General features: G+C 34.2%; 1 protein-coding gene across 2 annotated transcripts in view; it reads right to left on the minus strand.

Moving 5' to 3' along the window:
- Window positions 1-20753, minus strand: part of CCDC82 (coiled-coil domain containing 82) — a 33710-nt gene that overhangs the window by 8777 nt on the left and 4180 nt on the right. Inside the window, exons 2-6 of one of the 2 annotated variants that reach the window (XM_011926601.1) lie at window positions 19096-19841; window positions 18097-18301; window positions 8673-8765; window positions 6419-6543; window positions 4461-4631 (exon numbers count right to left, since the gene is read on the minus strand). In XM_011926601.1, coding sequence (XP_011781991.1) covers window positions 4461-4631; window positions 6419-6543; window positions 8673-8765; window positions 18097-18301; window positions 19096-19827 — 1326 coding nt within the window. In that variant the 5' untranslated portion in view covers window positions 19828-19841. Of the gene's footprint in view, window positions 1-4460; window positions 4632-6418; window positions 6544-8672; window positions 8766-18096; window positions 18302-19095; window positions 20374-20753 lie in introns of those variants that run through there. The other variant, XM_011926600.1, reaches the window with a different exon arrangement.

The raw sequence follows: 20753 nt of genomic DNA on the forward strand, positions 1-20753 counted from the left end.
TGGAAAATTGTATTTTGGACATTTTACAACCCTTCTTTAAATCTCCAAAAGTTTAAGAAAATCATGTTCAGATTTCTGTTCATGGCTCTGTAAAAACCTCCCTGTTTTTCAGATCATTAGAAGTAAACAGTTATTACTGTACATGGCTTGCTTATTAAAATTAACTTTTCCAATTCAACCTTATCATCAAAGCAGTCCTGGTAGTAATGACATTTCAGCAATTCAGTTGCTAATACTTCCAACTTTGTGTAAAAAGACAACACAAAAGTTGCAGTGACTATAAGGGTACCCTGTGTGTCGCCATTTCTGCCATCAAAGTAGACTGTGTGGGAGAACTCAGCTACAGCTATTCTATATGAAGTATAGGCATATGATAAAGTGATTTGTATTTCTATCACACATATTCTGTATTTCCACAAAACAAGAGGAATTTATCTGTATAGCTTTTTTTTTTTTTTTTTTTTTTTGAGATGGAGTCTCGCTCTGTCGCCCAGGCTGGAGTGCAGTGGCCAGATCTCAGCTCACTGCAAGCTCCGCCCCACGGGTTCACACCATTCTCCGGCCTCAGCCTCCAGAGTAGCTGGGACTACAGGCGCCCGCCACCTTGCCCGGCTAGTTTTTTGTATTTTTTAGTAGAGACGGGGTTTCACCATATTAGCCAGGATGGTCTCGATCTCCTGACCTCGTGATCCGCCCGTCTCAGCCTCCCAAAGTGCTGGGATTACAGGCTTGAGCCACCGCGCCCGGCCTTCATTTTTAAGTTGAAATGAGAGGGAAGGAGAGGTGTTTAAAAATCCTATTTTTTTTCCTGTATGAAAAACAAGTATCTTTTGAAAATATTTAACATCATGGTTTACTTCTTTTCACTTCTAATTCCTACCCCTCTTGGCATCTACTTATCATCATATAGATCTATAAATCGAAAATTACCTTAAAATGTTCTTGTATTATTTTTTCCCAAAACATGATCACATTTTATATGGAAGAACCTATATGGAAGGGCACCACTGCTGTAAAGTTTCACAGAATACAGTAGATGCAAAGGATAGGTGTAATACTCCAAGTGAACTTAACCCCTCACCCATTCCTGTTTTTAGCATATTGTTACAGTCCATTGTATTTCTTTACCATATGAATTGAAGTATACAGTACAATACAGCTTACACTGTAGGAATCAATTTGTATAAAGTACTAAAACAGGTAACATTAATCTATGGTGTTAGAATAATTTCCGTAAATGTCCAGAAAAATATATTTAGAACTATAATTATCTAGTTCAATTTCTGTACATTAAGGAAACTATTCTAACAAGAAAATTAGTATAAAAAATACCATAGATAGAAAAATAAGTGCTGTGGTGAGTGTTCACAGAGATGAGGAAGATGACATATAAATGATGACCGGGCCACTATGCAGGGTTAAGCACAGTTGTATGAACTGATAAATATGAGACTGAGTCAGTTATCAGTATGAGTCAACTGATCGTACATATGTAAAAATTGGAAATGGAGATAAAAATTATCACTGAATTTTCCTAAAGCCGAAGAAAGAATCTCATTTCTAATTTAACAGCTATATCATATAGAGTGTAAATTAAATCTGGATAACAAACTGAGGCAAGGAAATATAATGAAACATGCACTATGCAGACTTGGTAATATTCAGCTAACTGTAGGTAGCTTTTTGAAGTATTTCTCTAAGCTCTTATTTATATGCAGAGGAGCCAGCTCCTTATGGAAGTATGAAGAACAAAGAAAAAAGATTCTCAAGGAAACAGTAAGTCTGGGGAAAAGTTTCTTTTCTGTTTCAGGGTCTTCAGAAAGAGGTAGTACAATACCAATCCAAACAGTTCTATTTGCCCTTGTTTGGTTGGTTAGTTGTTTTTTGCACGGACATATTATACAATGCCATTTGCCTCAAAAATTATTGCTTCTTCCCACCTAATCTGAAGCATTTTAATGAGTCTGGATAGACTCTGGGCAAAACTAAACATAAATCCAAGATGGTTTTTAGTTCTCCCAAACTACCTTTCAGATTTCACAACTCTCTTTCATCCAGGTGATTTCCTTCTCATCTGTGCCCTTAAACTTTATCAAAATCTGGTGGTCCAAGGCCTCTCACCTCAGTACCCTATCAATACTGCTGTAACCAAAATTACTCTTCCCTCAATAATTCCACTTTCCATCAAGACATCCTTTCTTTCAAAGAAGCTGCAGTAAGGAGAAAAGTTTTCTTATGAAACAAATTTGATGTTAAGTGAATTCCTTAAAAGTATTATTTGCACCCTCAAAAAGAACCCTAGTTAATCCTAAAGAGTCTCAATTTTATGTAACTACAAGCAGCAACACAAAATAAAGAATTAGTTTTCAGAATAACTTGAAGATGGGTGTGGGGTTAGGAACAATCTCTTTAATGCTCTGGATCATAACTAGGTTTATTTTCCCTCCCTACCTCCCTCCCTTCCTTTCTTTATTTCCATATATGCATTTACATTGTATTGAAGTAGGATGTAAAATAAATTTTAATTCATTCTTCACTTTAAAGCAAAAATTACTGAAAAAACAATTTCATTTAAAAACAATTAATCACACTCTCTTAACATACACAATAACTAACTTAACGTTCACATACAGTTATATACGTATACACACATTTTTATCAGATGCCAAGACAGTGCAAATACTAATTACTATTATGCTTTCAAACTAGCATTATTTATTAACTTCATGATTATATCATTTGCTTTTTACTGAACTGCTTTGCAAAAGATAAACTTATAGACATTGAGTATGTATATAGCTTTGTGACTCTAGCTCTAAAAATCTAGTATTTTTAAAAGATATATATTACCCCTTTTTTCCTCTAGGAATCTTAGTTTCCATGAACTTACTAGTTTCAATGCAACCTTGATAGCACTGCATTTTATCATTTGATTTGAAAATACTTTGCCACTTTAAGAGTTATCAACTGGCATCTTAAGGTAGTTTTAATTATATATCCTTACATGCAGAATAACCATTTTCCCATATATTTGTTAACTTTTATAGTTTTCTCTTATGTGACTGGCAATATTGATGTTCTTTGCTTTTAGTTCATGCTTTCAGTTTATTCTTTGTTTTTTAAATATTTGAATAACTATTTTATATGGAATCTTTACTACTTCACAGGAATGTCAGAGCTCTAGAAGTGATTTTCTTTTCTTTTTTTTCTTTTTTTTTTTTGAGATGGAGTCTCGCTCTGTCGCCCAGGCTGGAGTGTAGTGGCCAGATCTCAGCTCACTGCAAGCTCCGCCTCCCGGGTTCACACCCTTCTCCTGCCTCAGCCTCCAGAGTAGCTGGGACTACAGGCGCCCGCCACCTCGCCCGGCTAATTTTTTGTATTTTTTAGTAGAGACGGGGTTTCACCATATTAGCCAGGATGGTCTCGATCTCCTGACCTTGTGATCCGCCCGTCTCGGCCTCCCAAAGTGCTGGGATTACAGGCTTGAGCCACCGCGCCCGGCCCCTAGAAGTGATTTTCTTACTCTACTTTCCTCTTCAGGATTAGCTACAGACAGCAAAGACCATGAATGCATAGCAATGTATTTGATCTGCATAACAGAACATGCTCCCTAATGTATGAAATCACTTTTGCTAGGATTCCAAATATCTTATGTCATAAAAAGTCATAGGTCAGTTTTTAAACAATGGGGAAATGTGCATATGACTGTTAAATATATATATATATTTTTTTTTTATAGTGACATATCAAACAAAACATTACCGACAATTCTGAATTCATTATCCCCATAAAAACTTTCTAAGTCATTCTTGCAACCCAGATCTCTCAGAGGGATCTGGTCAACTATTGCTCAATAATACTGAGAAATCGCTACCCAGTTTAATAGAAGAATTCAGGTAAATATTATATTTCCATCTTAATAATTGACTGAGAGGATTCAGAGCCAACTTTGGGTCTCTACCTCTCTAAACATACACCTCCTGCATGGATATGTAGACTCACAAGAAAAAGTTCTCAGTATTTTTGCATTTATAAATGTAATTTTCGCATTTGTAAATGCAGCAATCTTATAAAGATTGAAAAAATAAATAGAAGTTGCCAGCATCTGTGCTTTTTATCATTTCACATTATACTGCTATGCTCTTGTCTAAAAAACACTTACTCTTCAATTTTTTCTATTCATACAGAATTAATAGCATCTTAACTATGTGGTGATTGCTCTAGACTCAGACATACTTCTAACAGAGTCTAGTTGAAGTACAGTGTTTTTTGAATTCTCTCATATTAGATGAACAGCTATCTTCCATTATTTACTTGTGGGTTGCCAATTTGGTGGACTATATGCCAAAAATGTTTCCACTTGGGTCAAATTCTCCTTAGGATACTTAGGGTTATCTGTGCAAGTTTATGAACGAAAAATTTCTAAATACTGAAAATTAAAATTAGAGGGAAGAAAATACCTGCTTATCATGGGACATGAAATTATCTATTTTCATGGTCCTGGTGTTATACAACTTTCCTGATAAATGTACTGAATATTTACAGTAGCGATGCAGTCCACAAGCCTGGCAGGAACAGTTTTCAGGATTCTTCAAACGAATACTTACATTACAATAATTTTCCACCCGCTCCTGAAAACAAAAAATATAAAAAACGTTTAAAAGATAAAGAATAAAAATAAAAATAAGAATCTAATCAAATTAAAACATCTTAGGAACCACAATATAAAGAGATATAAGAGCAAAACACCCTGACATTTCTTACTTTAATATTGAGCACACAGTAGGTATTTTACAAGATACGTTTAAATAAAAAAATTTATAATCTTGGCTATTGCATGAAAATAAACCAGACTAGGAGAAAACTAGTTTCATATCTCTTACACTTATGTGGTTGCTACTTCTTTTTCATTTCTCATCTCTAATTAGTATTAATGAGGTATCAGTTAAAAAAAGCAGCAGCAACAATGTAGGATGATAAAAGAAAAATAATTCAAGTAGGCTAGTTAAAACTTGAGAAAAAAAATCACATTCACTTTCCATTGTATGAATTATATATTTTCCACAAAAATATTCCAGAAATAATTCAATCCTCCTATGATAACTTACTGCAGTCCTGTGGAAAAAAAATGTTGGCACTAGGACTGCCATGTGTCTGGTATTCATATGGACAGTTTAATAGCTCAGTTATCCATGAGTAAATAAACTAAGAAAACACTTGGTGTTCACAAATAAGCTTCATTATTAAGCTATGAAGTTACTTGTCCCTGAGTATTTCTGCTTATGTTCTAGGCCTGTGCTAGATACCACTATTCTAATTGGTAGCATAGATTAGGTTTAATACAGTATTTGAACTGCAAACAATGAGCATATTAGCATGGTTACTAAATCACGTTCATATCCTCTACCAGGTGGATGGTAATTAAGTATCCAATATACTGACAGTTTACTTTTTATGTTATATGATTGAAAACTACATTTTCTGGTGGTCAACTTTTCATATTTCTCATACTTCATGGCACTTTATGACATGTATTACTTACAGGCTGAAATTCAGGCAGAATAAATAACTAATCACCTTCCTTTCCTGCTTCTGCTGTACTCCATGGAAGCACATGTTAAGATGAAACCTTTATTGACCTCTATCAGCTCAGTTCTCTGAGTGACTACCACCAGCAGAGCATCCCTGATGACTAACACTGGATATATAAGTGAAAATAAACTTTGTTGGGTTAAGCCATTGGGATTTTATTGTTGGTTTATTTTGTTTGTCATATTCTTTATCTTTTGTAGCATAACCCAGCTTATCCTAATTAAGATCTTACTGAATCATCTGTGTCTCAATTTTTCAGCTAATACTTCTTGGTATCTTACAGTTATTATTCCAACATCATATTATCCAAATTCAGTATAACCCACCACAATATGGTATCATAAGAGGTAAACAGGTGTTTCATAAACAGAGCTTCATAGAGTAAAACATGAATTTAGGGAATATTGCATTCCATATCCCCCTTTGAATATTTATAGTATAAATTCACATATAATGCTTGGGAAAAGTCTTCCAGTAAAGAAACCAGCTTACATTAAATCCACTGGTTCTCAAATTTCTTTGGCTATGGAACTCTCTTTTCTGACATAACAACACCCTGTGAGACAATCTCCTCATTTTAAAAGATGGGCTAAGCCCTGGATATGTTCTAAAGTTATTCATCATTTGGAACCACTTAATGATTGGATAGATATAGTTAATGTGAACGATTAAAACAATAATAGCTTTTAGAAGATGTGAGAAATAATAAGCTGATTTTTAACAAAGAAATGTCAATATTTTAAAAGATTATTCAGTTTGGATTTTAAAATCCTGAGAGGTTTGCTGCCTCCACCCCCAAGATGAGATTCAAAAACAAACTGTATACCTTATATTGCTCTTTCCAACGACTTCTAGATACTAAACTCTCTAGACGAGGCTGAACAAAGCGGTTATCCAAATAATGAAGAGATGTTAGCATATCTTTTGCATATGATTTTTGCCTTGTGCCATCTGTTCAGAGGATAAACAATAAAAAAATCATTTTGTTAATAAGAAATATTTAAACAATTTAATACTTAAAAATTTCTTCCCAACTTGGTTGGAAGCATTTAAATTAGGAAAAAAACATATTTAAAAAATCATTCCATCAGAACATTAAGAAAAAACAGGACAGGCTGGCACAGTGGCTCACGCCTGTAATCCCAACACTTCGGAGGACGAGGCGGGCGGATCACAAGGTCAGGAGCTCAAGACCATCCTCGCTAACACGGTGAAACCCCATCTCTACTAAAAATACAAAAAATTAGCCAAGCGTGGTGACGGGCGCCTGTAGTCCCAGTTACTAGGGAGGCTGAGGCAGGAGAATGAAGTGAACCCGGGAGGCAGAACTTACAGTGAGCCGAGATCACACCACTGTACTGCTGCCTGGGTGACAGAGCGAGACTCTGTCTCAAAAAGTTCTCTTTGTAAGCATCAAGCTTTAACATTATTTTCTGATAACAAAAAAAGCCAGATGAAAAAGCTTACCAAATTATCTTTTATTCTCTTATACAAAACTGACATGAAATTAGCCCCTGAATTCCAGATAAAGTTCAAACTTTTGAATAGGCTTTCAGGGTCATCTACAATTGACTCTATTCTACTGATCCCATGGTAACTCCTTGTATCAACAAATCAGAATACTCTTTTCTGTCTAGGCCTTTTCCTCGTTCTTCTTTAGCATGCTGCAATTGTTACTGCCTTCCTGATTTGGTTCATAGTATATTCTCTACATATATCTGTCATAGTATGAATTTAAGCCTTATTTTTCTGTCTTATTTGAAGTTTTATTAATTTATTTAGCTAATGAATTTATCATGTTTCTTTAAATAATCACAAATTCAAACACCTTACCATGGCTTACAAAGCCCTTCTGTCCTCAGCCTACTCCTCCAAGCTCCTCTCTTTTCCTTCTTTCCTGTCTCATTCCACTTCAGCCACACAGGCCTTCTAGTTGTTCTTGAACACACCAAACTTATTCTTTCCTAAATGCCTTAGCACCTCCTTTGCCCCCTGCTAAGCAAGTAGTCCAAGTATTACTTGTTCCCTTTGTTTCATTCAGGTTTCTATTTAAAAGTTACCCCAAGAATTTTTGACCAATCTAACTAGTATATAACATAAACTTTACCTTCCCTTATTCTCAATCTTCTTACCCTATTTTACTCTTTTTTTACAAGAACTAATTACTCACTGAAATCGTATTATGTTATATTTTGTTTACTCATTTATTGTCTGTCTCTCCCATTAGGCTAAAGTAACATGAGTGCAGGAATCTAACATGTCTTAAGTCACTGTCATATCCCCAGCCCTCAAATAATGCCTAGCTTACAGTAAGCATTCAATAAATATGTGTTCAATATATTGTAAATGAAATCTTATTTGGCAATTAGTTATTCAACACAATATATTTATAGTCTATTAAATGCCAGATTCTGTGCTAGATGCAAGAGAAATGGGGATATATATATCCCCATATATATATATATACACACACATAAATTTGCTCCTGCACTATGACAAGGGAAGAAAGCAAAAATACATTTTCAATACAAGATAAAAAGTGCATATAAATGAGCACTGAGTACTACCATACTCAGAATGATGGTGGCACAAATGAGAATGACAAATATTATGTGAATGGGTCACAGACATATTCATAGAAGAAATGTTTTTATACTCACCTAAAACATCTGGGACAAAAAGGGATTCTATTCTAAGAAGAAACAGCATGGACAAAGGCACAAAAGCAGAAAACAGCATGGAATTTTTAATGAAATTCAGAGCTCAGGGAGGCTGAGTTTGGCACATGGGTATTAAGACACTCTGCTGTTTTAGGTGTTATATTGTCAAATTCACTGTTAACTCTCTAAGGGCAAGGACCTGTCACAAACTTACCTTCCACATATCTCAGATAATGAACACTAACAAGCATTTTACATGAATGGAGTTTTGATGTAGTTGATCCTACAGGGAAAACATTGGAAGGTCTTACAAATGATCATCGATGGTTTTGTTTAATCTACATAGTTTTAAAAGTGAGGTTGTTTTAAAATTGGAAAAATAAATAAACACCAATTGTTTCATTCATAGTATTAACTTACCATATAATGTTCCCAGAAAAGATTCATCTAAAGCATTGATCAGAAGAGCCTTCACAACTGTTTCAAAATGAGTATAGTGGTCACTAAAAGAATCTGAAATTAATTTTAAATATATATTAGAACAGAGCAGACAAAATAATTTCTTGAATACAATAGGTTCCATTCTCCAATGCTAAGAAATTAAAACTATAGATAGCAGAAACAGCTTAATCATCCTAATTTTATAGCTTCCTCAATGACTTGTCTAGTCACGGAGCAAATCTCCCTTTTCCAAACTTATTGGCTTCCAATCCAAACTGTCTAGTTGTAATTTCAAATCTTCACTTCCTGAACTTAAGAAAACTGTTCAGAGAATATTAAAATATGCTGTAAAAAATAAAAATTATCCCTTGAACACCTGTATTTGTCAATCTGACACTTAGAACAAGAGAGAAAACCTCCAAAGACAGATTAGTATGTCTTATTCTTTAAAACACGTTACATATGAAATTGTCTAGGGAACTGCTACCTTAGCCAGAACTCCAATGGCTACAAAAACTTCATTTCCCTTTTCTTGCTGCCCCAGATTTAGGATTTTCTACATCAGTTTAGAAAACCTGTCTATTTCCTTCCCCATATCACATATTTAAGCCCACTTTCTCACTAACCAAATCTCATACATGACATCATCTGTTGCGACAGGCCAGGCAGTGGTAAGAGAGAAGATTCCTACTATTCTCATTACTTTTGGATCAGAGTTTATTATGACTGTGGAAATGTTCTCTACCAACCACAACCCCTTCCTTGATCCAACAGTCACTGTAGAATACATGCCCTGCTCGGGGCACCTGTGAGGACATATTAAGGGCAGACTGAGTATTTCAAGAAATATAGAAGATGTCTGACAAGGGATTAAAGCAAAATAAGACCTATCATTAGCAACCATGGATAGATTTTGACTCTCCTTCCACTTGAAGTAAAAAGAAAGATGGGATTCAACATGGAAAACCCTCTTCATTTATATTTTAGTTACACAAAGGGCCGTATAACTCTCTTTCAGACTTCAGGGTACATTTTAGTATGCGTTCTTTTCTAAGGAGACACCTATAGAAGTGCTAAAGAGATAAAAAAAAAAAAGTAATACTAAAAATCAGTGACAATAGCAGATCATTTGGTTATTAGCCTTTAGATGGCCTATGATCAAAGGCAATAATCATGGCCTTTAATGAATGTAATATTTTCTTAAAAATCAGTAGAGCATAATTAAAAAATGAAATAATACTTGAATAGAATTTAACTTTGACTAGACTGTTATCAAACTCTGGATATAATATAATATTGGGCAATTTTATTTGCGTTAAAATCCATGTAAACTGTATGTATAATAGCATTTCTCAAATGGTATTAAGAGACACTGGGAATACTAACAGATGTGTTAAGAAACAAATCAAATTCATCCCATGTGCACCTAAGTTTAACTATCATACAAGATGCAATAGAATATTTCATCCTACTGAATGTATCGTTCTTGATTGTCCTTATGTCCAATACTACTCATCTGTTAGTCTTGAGAACTGCTGTTCTATTTCAAAGACCCTGAGAGGAAATGAAAAGGGCAGAAATCAAAATCATTTGAGGAGTTTTGTCCCTAAGATTCTTTTTTTATCAATGTGTAACAATGCACTTCAAAAAAGTCAGGAAAAAGGCTTCTATTTAATTATGCTTGAGTGGACTGGTGGATGGTAGTGGGATAATGTTCCTGGAATTTCAAATTGAAAAATATTACTGAGCAAAATATATGCCAGGCATCATTGCAAGCATTTTACATGCACTGCTTTATTTTACACAACAAGCCTGTGGGATACTACCATTACCCTAGATTCCTTTCTGGTTGAGAAAAATGAAATATAGAGAGGATGAAAGACTTTCCTAAGACCAAACAGTAAGTTTCAGAACTAGGGCTGGAACTCAGTCTAACTCCAGATTATATGTTCCCATCCCCTAGTTAAATATTGTTATACATGGTAGATTTGATATATGTCACAACACAAAATTTAGACTTGGATGGAAAACTGGAGAAAATAAGATTCAAATCTCCCATCTCAAGAAAAATGGCATTCTCATTGACAAAATAACTTATCCAAGGTGACACAATTAGACGGAGGCAAAAATGAGGCTTAGAGCTTAGCTCTCCTCCAGAGCTTTTCTCAGTGCTTTAATCCCTATATTGAATGAGCTTCTGTGGAATGTCCCAGGAATATTGTTTTAAACAATATTTTAAATATTTTAAATAAGCTTTCCCCATGACTATTTAAAAAACCTGGAAAAAGTATAAAAAAGGAAACTATATTTGTGTTTATGCATAACTTATTTTTTTCTAAAGTAGTTAATCAATTTCCATAGAGCCAGTCATTTGGCAGTCTCATCATTCCTCGTTGATTTCCTTGTATCCTATATACCACATACTAATTTCACATAGATGCCAAGATTTTTTTTTTTTTTTTTAATACCATCTGCCTTTCCTACTGGTCTGGCTGTCATTCTTCAGAACTGTTTTGCAAAGTTTAACCAAAAAAATTAGTTTCAGAAGAAGTAACTTCTTGTTCTACGCATATTACCTTTCAGAAACATGCTTGTCTCTCTGCTTATCCATGTTTTCTGTTCTGTTTCACAGTGAAGTGTATTTTTTTTATCTACAAAGCTGTGCTCTTCTTCTTAATAGTAGGCTTAGGAAGTTTATTTTGGTTGCCATTGTAGATGGAATTTTTCCTGATTATATCACTTAAGTAATTATTGTTAGTATGCAAGAGAACCACTGAGATTTACACACTTACTGTGAATCTGGTGATTTTTCTGAGATCTTTTACCAACTTAAAAATAGTCAGATTATCTTGGATATTTCTGGGAGATAAGTTTCCTGGGACACTACAGAGTTGGAGATGAACACTGTTAAAAGATTCCTGGACACTATCTCTGCTGTCTCCCACAACCCCAAGGAGGATGTGGTCTTGCTAGTGCTAAATTTATTTCAAGAACCAAGAGAATGTTTACAAATATTTGCTTAGGTAAAAGCATGTAGATTCTTGACGCACTTTCTTCTGGAATGGAGGTATCAGCCTAGTATATGAGGCAGAGGCAAAGCAAGAAACTGATTTCTTTTTCTACTTTAACATTATCTCCCCCATCTTCATCCCTGTAGGGCAAAAAGAATGTGATGCAAGCCATGAAAAGATATGCTACATCTACTCCTGCTTTCAAAGTATTTATATCCCTTCTCTTAACTTCTGTATCCTTGGTTAAATCAGAAACTTTTAGTTTAAATGTGTGTACATAATACACACACACCCACACACACACATACATAATGTTCAAATGTCTTTTCTTTTTCAATAGTTATATTTCTTTTGTTTTCATGTCTTGTTGCATTTTCCAAAACATCTAGAACAAAGTTAGTAGAAAATATTTTTGTCATGTTCCTCATTTTAAGTATGCTGTTGTCTCTTGGTTTAAAATACTGTTATGTAAAGGACATATGTTCCTATTACTAATTTTTTAAGAACTGTTTTTCTTAAAAGCCAGGTATGGACATTGAATGTAACTGATGTTTCTCCTAGGATCTCAATAAATTATATGTTTTTTTCTCTACTGATATATCAATATATTAATGACTTCTAATATTAAGCTATTTTTATAGTTCTAAAAAGAATGATTAGAGATTTTTCTTTATTCTTATAATTACAGAAAGTTCATACATCTGTTTGCAAAACTATTTTCATCAATTTATTAGGAATGTGGGCCTCTCTAATCTACATAAATGTGTTATGCGTTATGAAAATACCTCAAGAATACTTTCTTCTATAATAACTTTGAATTCATATCTTATGTTTTCCCATCCAAAAATATGGTGATTTTTAGTACTTTCAAATTTTCTTTTACATATCTAACTAAAGTTATAAAATTTTCTTCCTTTACATTTCCATTTGTTCTGTATTTCTGCCACCCCCTCCCCCAAATTTGTAAAATAGGGTCTTCGTTTCTAGTCCTTTATTATCTTCTCCTTTACAACTATTTTTTTTTTCTTCTCTACACTAGAACTTCTTAACTATCTCCTGTCACTCATGAGAGTTTCTGTACTGTTAATTCTGCTATCGACTGCTTTCAATAGATGTTATTTCTGACTTCACATTTCAAAATTTTTGGCAATTCTTTTAGCTAGCTCCCTTTCACCTCAAATTGTTCTCTCTTTATAACTTCTTTTTCATAGACTGTATAGCATATGCTTTATAGCACTTTCTTGTTTCCTTTAATGAAACATTTTTCAGTTATTTTCTTCCTCTGAGTCTACCTTTACCTTATACTGCAATAAATTTCACAGGTACTTTTTACTTATCCTAGAACAAGGGAACGTTCTAAAATTTAATATTTAACATAAATGGTTCTGAGTCTGTTCTTAGGCCCATTCTCTATTGTGTTAATAGAATGATTTTCTTTAATTAGTAGATGGAGACTAAGTGTGTTACTGTTCTAGCAAGGCATAGTAGACTGAAATGTATTCTACTCTTATTTCTACTACTTGATTCTGTCACTCTGAATATATGATAGAGTACTAGGTAAATAAGGTATCCACAAATCTGAAGATTTTTCCTCTTTACCTGCATACAATATTTTTAGTGTGTGAACTATGTAAACGTGGTATGCAATGGACCACTGCTATTTTGTCCTTTTACTCCCTACCATATCTTTTCCAAGAATTGTAGTTTCAGAATAAATATAAAGAGACACTAACAGGGATTGATAATAAAAGAAAAAGACTATGACTGTCTTCAACTATGTAGCAAGAGGGAAACTAGTGTGTGGTGCATCTCTCAGAGCCAAATGGCAGATAGGAAATTACAAAATGTCTTCCTATAGGTTAAAATTGCTCACTTCAAAAAGGAAAGTGCATGGACTAGTGATTCCGATTGTCAACTGAAATACTGAATTTAGAGTTAGGAGATGTTTCTCCCAAATTCTGATATGTTGAATATGATTCATTGGCAGGAGAATGAATCTGGGAATACTAGCCTAGTTACAACTTAACCCAAGTCATAGAGTGGTGTTCATTATTCATCATATAGGTTACTGTTTTAATGAGAAACTGTAGTTTGATTTTCAAATGTAAGAATTAACTTATAGCAATTTTTAGAACATAATTCCCTGGTAAATTGAGAACTGTTTATATTAACTTTTATTTATTATATTTAGATATTGCTGAAAATTGCTAAATATTAAAAACATCAACTCAATCATAAATTATCACTCTAGAATATGTGTAGTTTTTTCTCTAATGTTTGAAAAACTCTGATGTCCAATATTTCTCTGAGTCTTGAACTGTAACATTCAGGAGTCTTTAGCCAATATGCTTAATCATCTACCCAACTAACAATGAGTTCCTATAATGTGTCACAAACTCTAATGGGTACTAGAAATAGAGAAAAGAGAAGCTGGTTAACTATTTAGGTTTTGTTTTTGTCTTTTGGAAGTACGGGCACCCACATGGCTTGTTTTATTGAGCTTTACTACTTTATACACCATAAAATTCACTCTTTTTGGTGTACAGGTCTATGGCCAATGCATAACATTACATAACCAACACCAAAACAGTTCTATCACCACCCAAAACTCCTTCATATTACCTCTTAATCATTCAGTTTTGTTCCTATTGAGCCTGAGATGTCTGAAAGTCTGATAACAACCTTCAGTAAGATAATAACAAATTAGGCTTATGTTCAGGAAAAATCTTGGCTAGAGATAAATGTTTGGGAATTTCTGCTTAAGGACTGGACTGAAGTAATGGGAGAGACTGTCCAAACCCACCAGCAAAATGAAGATAGTTGAGGATGGAACCCCTGGAAACATCAAAATTTACATGGTAAATAGCAATAGAGGAAAGGAATATTATAAAGGGAAATGCAAGAAAGTGGGGGTACCACAGAAGGCAAAAGAAGAGCATTCTGAAAGTGAGAGTGGTCAATGGTAGTAAAGTACATGACAATACCTGGTTAATATAAGAACTAAAAGTATTTTGGCAACTAGGAGGGTATCAATAACTTAAGTAAGAACAATTTCACTGGACTGACACAAGCAAGAGCCTGAATACAGTGCTTTGTAGAGGTACTGGGAAATGGGAACAAAAAGATAAAATTTAAAATAGCAGCTAAATGAACATGCCAACTCAAAGGAGGAAAGGCATGAACTTGGTTACAAGTTGAGGAAAAAGAGTTTGTAGGGATAAAATCACTGAAAATAAAGAGAACTGACTAGATAATAGAGCAGGATGAGAAGCTGTAATTAAGAATACACAAGATAAAATATATTGCATAAAAACATATACATCTTCCTGAGGTACAGCTGCTCAGTATTAAAAGGAAGCTTCAGTATTTAAAGGAAGCCTCCTCATATTTGCCCAAATGAGTTGAAAACTTATAGCCATAGAAAAACCTGCACACGAATGTTCACAGCAGCTTTATTCACAATTGCCAAAACTCGTAAGCAACCAAGATGCCTTTCAATAGGTGAATGGATAAACAAAACTGTGGTACATCCGTACAATGAAAAATATTCAGCGATAAAAAGAAATGTGCTATTAAGCCACGTTTAGACATGGAGGAAACCTAAGTGCATATTATTAAGCGGAAGAAGACAATCTGAAAAGTTATATGCTGTGTGATTCCAACTATATGACAGTTTAGCAAAAGCAAAACTATGGAGAGAGTAAAAACAGTGATTCAGAGGAGTGAGGAAAGGAGAATGAATTAGAGTACAGGGAATTTTGAGGACAATGAAATTACTCTGTATGATAGTGTAATGGTAGATACATGTCATTACACACTTGTCAAAGCCCATAAAAGGTACTAAAAAATGAGCCCTGTTGTAAAGTATGAATTACTCTTAATAATAATTGTAACAGAGGTACCAAACTAATAAATGAGGTTAATAATAGGGGAAACTGTGTATGTGAGGGGGTATATTTGAACTCTATACATTCCATTCAGTATTTCTGTAACTCCAAAACTGCCCTTAAAATAACCAACAACTAAAAGGTGTAGAGAAGTTGAAGTTCCCATATGCTAGCCTTTTATTTCCATTAATTGGCAGGAGTTGATATGAGTGGGCATCTCTCAGCAAATGTTCTATCACATTCTAGATAACCTAGAATAGGATATCTCCTGAGTAGCCCTTTAATTTAAATGTCCAGGTGGCAAGTGAACCAGTGCCTATTGATATAAGGAAAACATTCATTAACTTACTGTATAGAGATAACTGTAACTGGCATCTCTATAACTGCCAAATTTCTTGAAATTTGATTCATATCTCAAAAGCCACTATTTTATTATAAATCATGAGATATAAATCAAGTCATGTTATGCTTTATTTTAGTCAATATGGCCTTTTCCGAAATATTTAGAAAGAATGTACTTAAAGAAAAAAATAAAAATGTATCCATCCAACAGCCTGTTCCTACCAGAGTTGTAAAACATCATAAAAACAATCTTTGAAATTTTGTAGAATTATAGGAATCATAATAATAATAAATATAGCTTACATTTTCAGGTTCCAGGATTTATATTTTCACGTAAGTAATGTCCTATCTTTGATAGGTTTCACTGTTTGAGAGAAGCTTCAAAAGGTCTGATAAAACCAATGGTTCTCAAAGTGTTTGTCTGCAGATCCCTGATAGTGCCCAAGTCCATTTAAGGAAATCTGTGATTTCAAGTAATAAGGCAGCTGGCCCCTTAATTTGAACCATGGCGGTAGCATCAAACTACTAATAATCATTACTGTCATTACTGCTATGCACTCACAGTAAAAAAAGCCACTTTCACTTAAGAATGTCCTCTTTGAAGTAGTAAAATTATTAATTGTATTAAATCTTGAATCTGAAGTACACATCTTTGAAGTATTCTATAGGATGAAATGGAAAGTGCATAAAAAGTACTTATACTGCATACCAAAGTACAATGATTGTTTTGGGGGAAAAACACCTGTGCAACTGTGTGTGCTGGGGGGAAGCCTCATTTTTCATGAAATACCATTTTAATTTGAAAGAAGGAGTGACAAGCTCTGGTTATTCAGAGTTGGGAATCTGTCAGACTTTTCTCAAAAAAGAACAAAGTAAGGCCTGTCAGTTCAAAAAGAACAATTCACAGTGTTTTGTCGCCAATGAAAACAATCAAGTTTTTTTTTTTTTTTTTTTTTTCTGGAGTACAGTGGCCGGATCTCAGCTCACTGCAAGCTCCGCCTCCCGGGTTTACGCCATTCTCCTGCCTCAGCCTCCCAAGTAGCTGGGACTACAGGCGCCCGCCGCCACGCCCAGCTAGTTTTTTTTTTTGTTATAGTTTTTAGTAGAGACGGGGTTTCACCATATTAGCCAGGATGGTCTCGATCTCCTGACCTCGTGATTCGCCCGTCTCGGCCTCCCAAGGTGCTGGGATTACAGGCTTGAGCCACCTCGCCCGGCGAAAACAATCAAGTTTTAAAGCAGAAATCAGAATTTTGAAAAACTTGTATGTGCTATTCTGAGCCCGACAGCTTCTCAATACCTGAGAAATATTCTCATGGGACTGGTGGTGATATTAATGAATATAATTAAAAAATATATATAATGAAATATGTCAACATTGTGGAGGATCTGTATCATCCACTGAACTAGTATTTTCCAAATGACCAATGCATTTTATCACAAAATCATGCATGCAGAAATGATCTATTTAAACTGCAAGACAGACCAATGGTTGTAATGTAAGCACTAAAAGTTCACTTACATGGTTTTGAATTCCATATTACCTTTAAGAAAGCAGTATCATTTGTCAAATTTTGGCACAGTATCAAATGAGAATATCAACAATTATTTTAAAAATACTATTAAAATACTCCTCCCTTTTCCAGCTACCTGTGTGAGGCAAAATTGTTTTCACACACTTCAACGAAAACAACATGTCACAACAGACTGAATGTAAAAGCAGATAAAATAATCTAGCTGGCTTCTACAAGCTAGACATTAAAGATTTACAAGAATGTAAAACAATGCCATTTATCACATTTTGAGAAAAAAATATAGTTACTTTTCATAAAATTGTTATTTACATTAAGGTAATAAATTTACTAAGGGTTATTTTAAATGATTAATAAATATATTTTAAATTTCTCAGTTTTGATTTCTACAATGGTAAATATTGACAGGCATAACTCATTGAAGTAAAGGTGTGTCGGGGGTTAGTAATTTTAAAAAATGTAAATGGTTCCTGAGACCACTGGAATAAACTATTAAACTGACAAGGTTATCTGAAAATGAAACCACAGTTCCTAGTCAATGATTCTGAACATGATATTAAAAGGCTAATTTGGTACTTGATATAATATCATAAGAACAACTCATGAAACATTTTCTTAATATTGAACTTACAAAGAGAATTCTGTTTTACTAATTTCAGTTGTGATGTAGTTAATTTTTCTCCTTGTTGGTTTTTATTCTCTTCATCACCCTCCTCATCTTGCACTACAAAGTCATCGATACTATTATCATCTCCATCTTCATCAGGTTCATAATCATCCTCTTCTTCCTCCTCATCACCTTCATCACTGCTTGGGCAGGATTTCTTTTCAGAGCCCTAATTAATTTAAAATAAATGCTTCAGTAAATTGTGCCATTAAAATGGTAAGTTGGATATAAAATTAAAATACTAAATCTGACAGCAAAAAATGATCCATAGAAATTAACTTCGGCCGGGCGCGGTGGCTCAAGCCTGTAATCCCAGCACTTTGGGAGGCCGAGACGGGCGGATCACGAGGTCAGGAGATCGAGACCATCCTGGCTAACACGGTGAAACCCCGTCTCTACTAAAAATACAAAAAACTAGCCGGGCGAGGTGGCGGGCGCCTGTGGTCCCAGCTACTCTGGAGGCTGAGGCAGGAGAATGGCGTAAACCCGGGAGGCGGAGCTTGCAGTGAGCTGAGATCCGGCCACTGCACTCCAGCTCGGGCGACAGAGCAAGACTCCGTCTCAAAAAAAAAAAAAAGAAATTAACTTCATATTTTAAAGTTAAAAATAATTTTGTCATATTAAATGGTGAACTTTTGAAATTATTAATAAGAAGCATATACCTTGGTTAAGTGATGTAAAATGTTTAAAATGGACATTAGAATTGTAAGAAGTTAAAAACAGGAAAGATCATATAAAATAACAAATAGTCTTTCAATTTTAAAAAAGGATGGACTGAGGCTCATGATAAAATAGTATATTACATACAATAGTGTAATCAAACATGTTCAAGAATACTTATGATTAAAGAATAAATTCTACAATTATTGAGAAATGGAACAGACTCAGCACTTTGATTTATATATAAAATACTTTAAGAAAAAAACTGAAAAACAATAACAAATCCAACAAAGTATAACATACCTCAAAATCTCTACCACTATTGCGTCTCAGATGAGATCTCTGTTTTGAGAGTTCTTTGAGCTTCTGAAGTTGTTCTCGCTTTCGTGCAGCTAACGTTTTTTCAGGAGTTTTTGGCTCCATTTCCACTGAGGAAGCTTCATCTTCAACCACTCTACGTGGACGTTTAACACCTACTTTTCTAACTAGGATATCGCTGTCATCACTCTCATCACTGTCACACATCACAGAGGACAGCCTTTTTCTTCTTCCTGGCTTGATGTGTTCTTCTTCTAAATCATCCTCTATTATTTGTCCAGTGTGTTTGTTGAGATCATTATCCTCTTGACTTACATGATTGTCCTCATCTTGTAAATCAATATTCCTATGTTTGGTTTTGTTCGTTTCTTCTTCATATGTTGAACTGTTGCCAGTGTTAACGAGACACTTACTGTTGTTTCTTTCACTTTCAATTTTACTTAAGTTAAGCTCTCTTTCACTTCCTGGTGTTTTGTTACAATCAAGTCCCTTGTTACTATCAAGCTCTTCGTCATTTTCAAAACTTTCATAATTATCAACACTTTCACCACTATCAAGCTCTTCACTATCAAATTCTTCACTATCAAGCTCTTCATCACTATCAAATAATTGTGAGATACTACTTCTTTTAGTTCGCCTCCAATCAACTCGAGATTTCTGCTCAGGCACATGACTTTTAGAATTTTTCCTTGTTTCGTGTCTTCTAACACGTATCATTTTCACTTAAGCTTCTACAAAATAAAGCTGTTAGGAATATAACAGTGATAACCAGATTAGAGCAATGAATGCATTTATGGTACAAATTATATTTATTTGGCTTTATTTAATGGTCCACAAAGGCAAAATCACATGAAATACCTGAGTGAAGATGGTAGAACATTAATTTAACAAATAATTTACTGAATGCCTATGAAATAATTATATGAACATCTATTCTGAATTATGTTGTATGTTGTGCTGAAAGGGATACATAGAAAAATCATGGTCCTGTCCTTCAGAAGATTATAATCTATGTGTAGAACTAAAATATCTAAAACATATAATAAGTAAGAAAATTTCAAGGTAGTATTTGGTATCAAATGAATAACATAAATAACTGCAATAAAAGTAGAAAGATGCAGGGAGATCAGTAAGGCAAGTGCTTCACTTTATCTTGAACAGATGTGATCTGATAGCATTCTTGTATTTGAACAGAAAGAATGAAAGAAAAAGGGATGTCAGGCAAGTAATATAGTAAAGGCAAAACTCTGGCTTTAAGAAAGAAGATGGCATAGTTCAGTACATAAGTGTGGCTTAAAAGGTATACAAAAAAGAGTTTTATGCTGGAAAAAAGGAGAAATGAATAGAAAACTGAATGGGATTACCAGGATGACTCACCCTGCAGGCAAAGGATTCTGAATAATGATATAAATTATAAAAGATCAATTTACACGAAGACAGTTATAAAGTAACAAATGACATAAAAAAGAGAGCAGTGCAAAATTGAGAGATAATCCACTAAGACTGCAGCCTCTTTATACCTTAGTAAAATGGGAGTGGCTTTCCCCTCAAAGTTAAAGATACAATATAACCAATAGAAAACTTAACTAGCAATCCAATAATGTAGTTAAGTGAATAAAACAAATAAGTTTCACGGCAAAGCA

Source organism: Colobus angolensis, unplaced genomic scaffold (assembly GCF_000951035.1).
Source record: "Colobus angolensis palliatus isolate OR3802 unplaced genomic scaffold, Cang.pa_1.0 Scaffold7, whole genome shotgun sequence".
NCBI classification, from domain to species: domain Eukaryota; kingdom Metazoa; phylum Chordata; class Mammalia; order Primates; family Cercopithecidae; genus Colobus; species Colobus angolensis.